Source organism: Poecilia formosa, unplaced genomic scaffold, assembly GCF_000485575.1.
Source record: "Poecilia formosa unplaced genomic scaffold, Poecilia_formosa-5.1.2 Scaffold715, whole genome shotgun sequence".
Lineage (NCBI taxonomy): Eukaryota > Metazoa > Chordata > Actinopteri > Cyprinodontiformes > Poeciliidae > Poecilia > Poecilia formosa.
This window is the reverse complement of record NW_006800654.1, coordinates 155,653-157,325: the sequence shown is the minus strand read 5'-3', so window position 1 is coordinate 157,325 and position 1,673 is coordinate 155,653. Positions and strand designations below refer to the sequence as shown.

The 1,673-nt window shown below is 44.9% G+C and overlaps 1 protein-coding gene across 1 annotated transcript in view; it reads right to left on the bottom strand.

Moving 5' to 3' along the window:
- Positions 1 to 553: 553 nt before the first annotated feature.
- The window catches only part of LOC103131075 (glucose-induced degradation protein 4 homolog), a 4,022-nt gene continuing 2,902 nt past the window's right edge, over positions 554 to 1,673 (bottom strand). The window contains exon 6 of the mRNA XM_007542636.2: positions 554 to 1,481. Coding sequence (XP_007542698.1) covers positions 1,418 to 1,481 — 64 coding nt within the window. The 3' untranslated portion in view covers positions 554 to 1,417. The remainder of the gene's footprint in view (positions 1,482 to 1,673) is intronic.

Here is a 1,673-nt window from a genome sequence, read left to right as displayed (position 1 = left end):
TTGAAGTTTGTCCTGCTGTCGGGATAAACCAGCGCAGGCAGAGCAGACTGTGCTGCCACCTAGCGGGGGGACTGAGCGTCGCAGCCTCTGTTCTGAGCCAAATTAATCTCATGAATATTCATGAGATTTGATCTGCTGAGCCTCTGCAGACCCAGAAAACCTTTGAATGGCCTTTAACTCATCATATTTTGATTTCTAAAGACAATTAGAAACTTCAATAGTTCTGAAACACTTCGTTCTCTGTTTACTTAAAAATCATTTTAATCCTGCCATATTTACAGTCAGCCTTCTTTATGTAGCTAGAAAGAAAAGTTCAGTAATATATTGTTTTATTCCCCTGTGAACATTTTGGGGCTCCAGGTCCTGACAGCCTCCTGTTGGCATAAATATTGTGTCATATTTATGCCAACTGATTTTCATGAAGACACCTTCATGAAAATCAGTTAACCTTGGAGCATAAATGCAACAATACTTCGACTTTGGTAAATACACATTAGGTCATGATAAATTTACCATATAAATATGTATTAATTTCTGATAAAAGACACAGAAGCAGGTTTTAAATGTTTCTTTGATTCCAATAGTCACTCTTTACACTCACTCCAACCTTAATTCACAAACATCCTCAGGTAGGTGGCGCTGTGGAAACCATGGCATTATAGAGAAACATGATGGGGGGCAGGCGATTTAACAAAAATAGTCTCTTTAATGAAGATAAATCTGTTTATATATTATAGGAATAAAGTGTGAAACCTCTAACATTTGCTTTCTCTAGAGTTGCATAGCTGTGGGGTGCATCATCTGATGATGCCGACGGATAAATTCCCTCCTTTAATACTTTATAGGATTATTTTGGCTCAAAGATTCACTGTTAAAACTTGACCTCTGACCTCTGTCTAAAACCCTCATTGTGGGCGTCATGGTAACACAGAGACGGAGAACAGAAGGAACTCCACAACAGTTTGTCCCAGAAAGCAGCACGACCAAAACAAAGCAAAGCTGGAATCTCCCAGGTTGTACTGTCCCTTGAATGCACCGCTCACTCCTCAACCTCAGAGCAAAATTACAAAATGTACTCCTGCTGGTACCGGTCCAACACCGGACCCGACTCCTCACCCGCTCAGTGTGTGCAAGCTGCTGGTTCTGGAAGGAACCGGACTGGTTCTGAAATCAGTACGGTTCTGAGAGACGGAATCGATCCGGTCCGTGTCTCGGTAAGCTGAGCCAAGCATTTAAACCAGGCAGTGAAACAAACGAAGGGTAGGGGTACTCTACAGGACCCGGTCCAGTCCGGTCTGTCCAGGCTCCTCCGTACATTCACTGAGCCGTTCAGGAAGTGGGAGCGTCTGTCCTCTGTCCTCTCAGCAGCTTTGGACCCTCTGCCCGTCCAACAGGAAGCGCCTGGAAGCGTGAGGCGTCACCGGAACTCGTAGATGGCGGCGCTGTGCTCAGGAACATGGGTCAGGTTCAGGGACTGGTACCTGGACAGCAGAACCAGAGCACTGCATGAAAAGAGTCTGTGACCAAGATGCCAGAAACAGGAAAACAGGTTCTGACCACAGCAGAACCGGACCAGCGCTACAGGCCGAAACATCAACAAGTCCTATCACAACAGACAGAACATCTGTTAGCATTAGCACAGAACAGACAGAACATCTGTTAGCATTAGCACA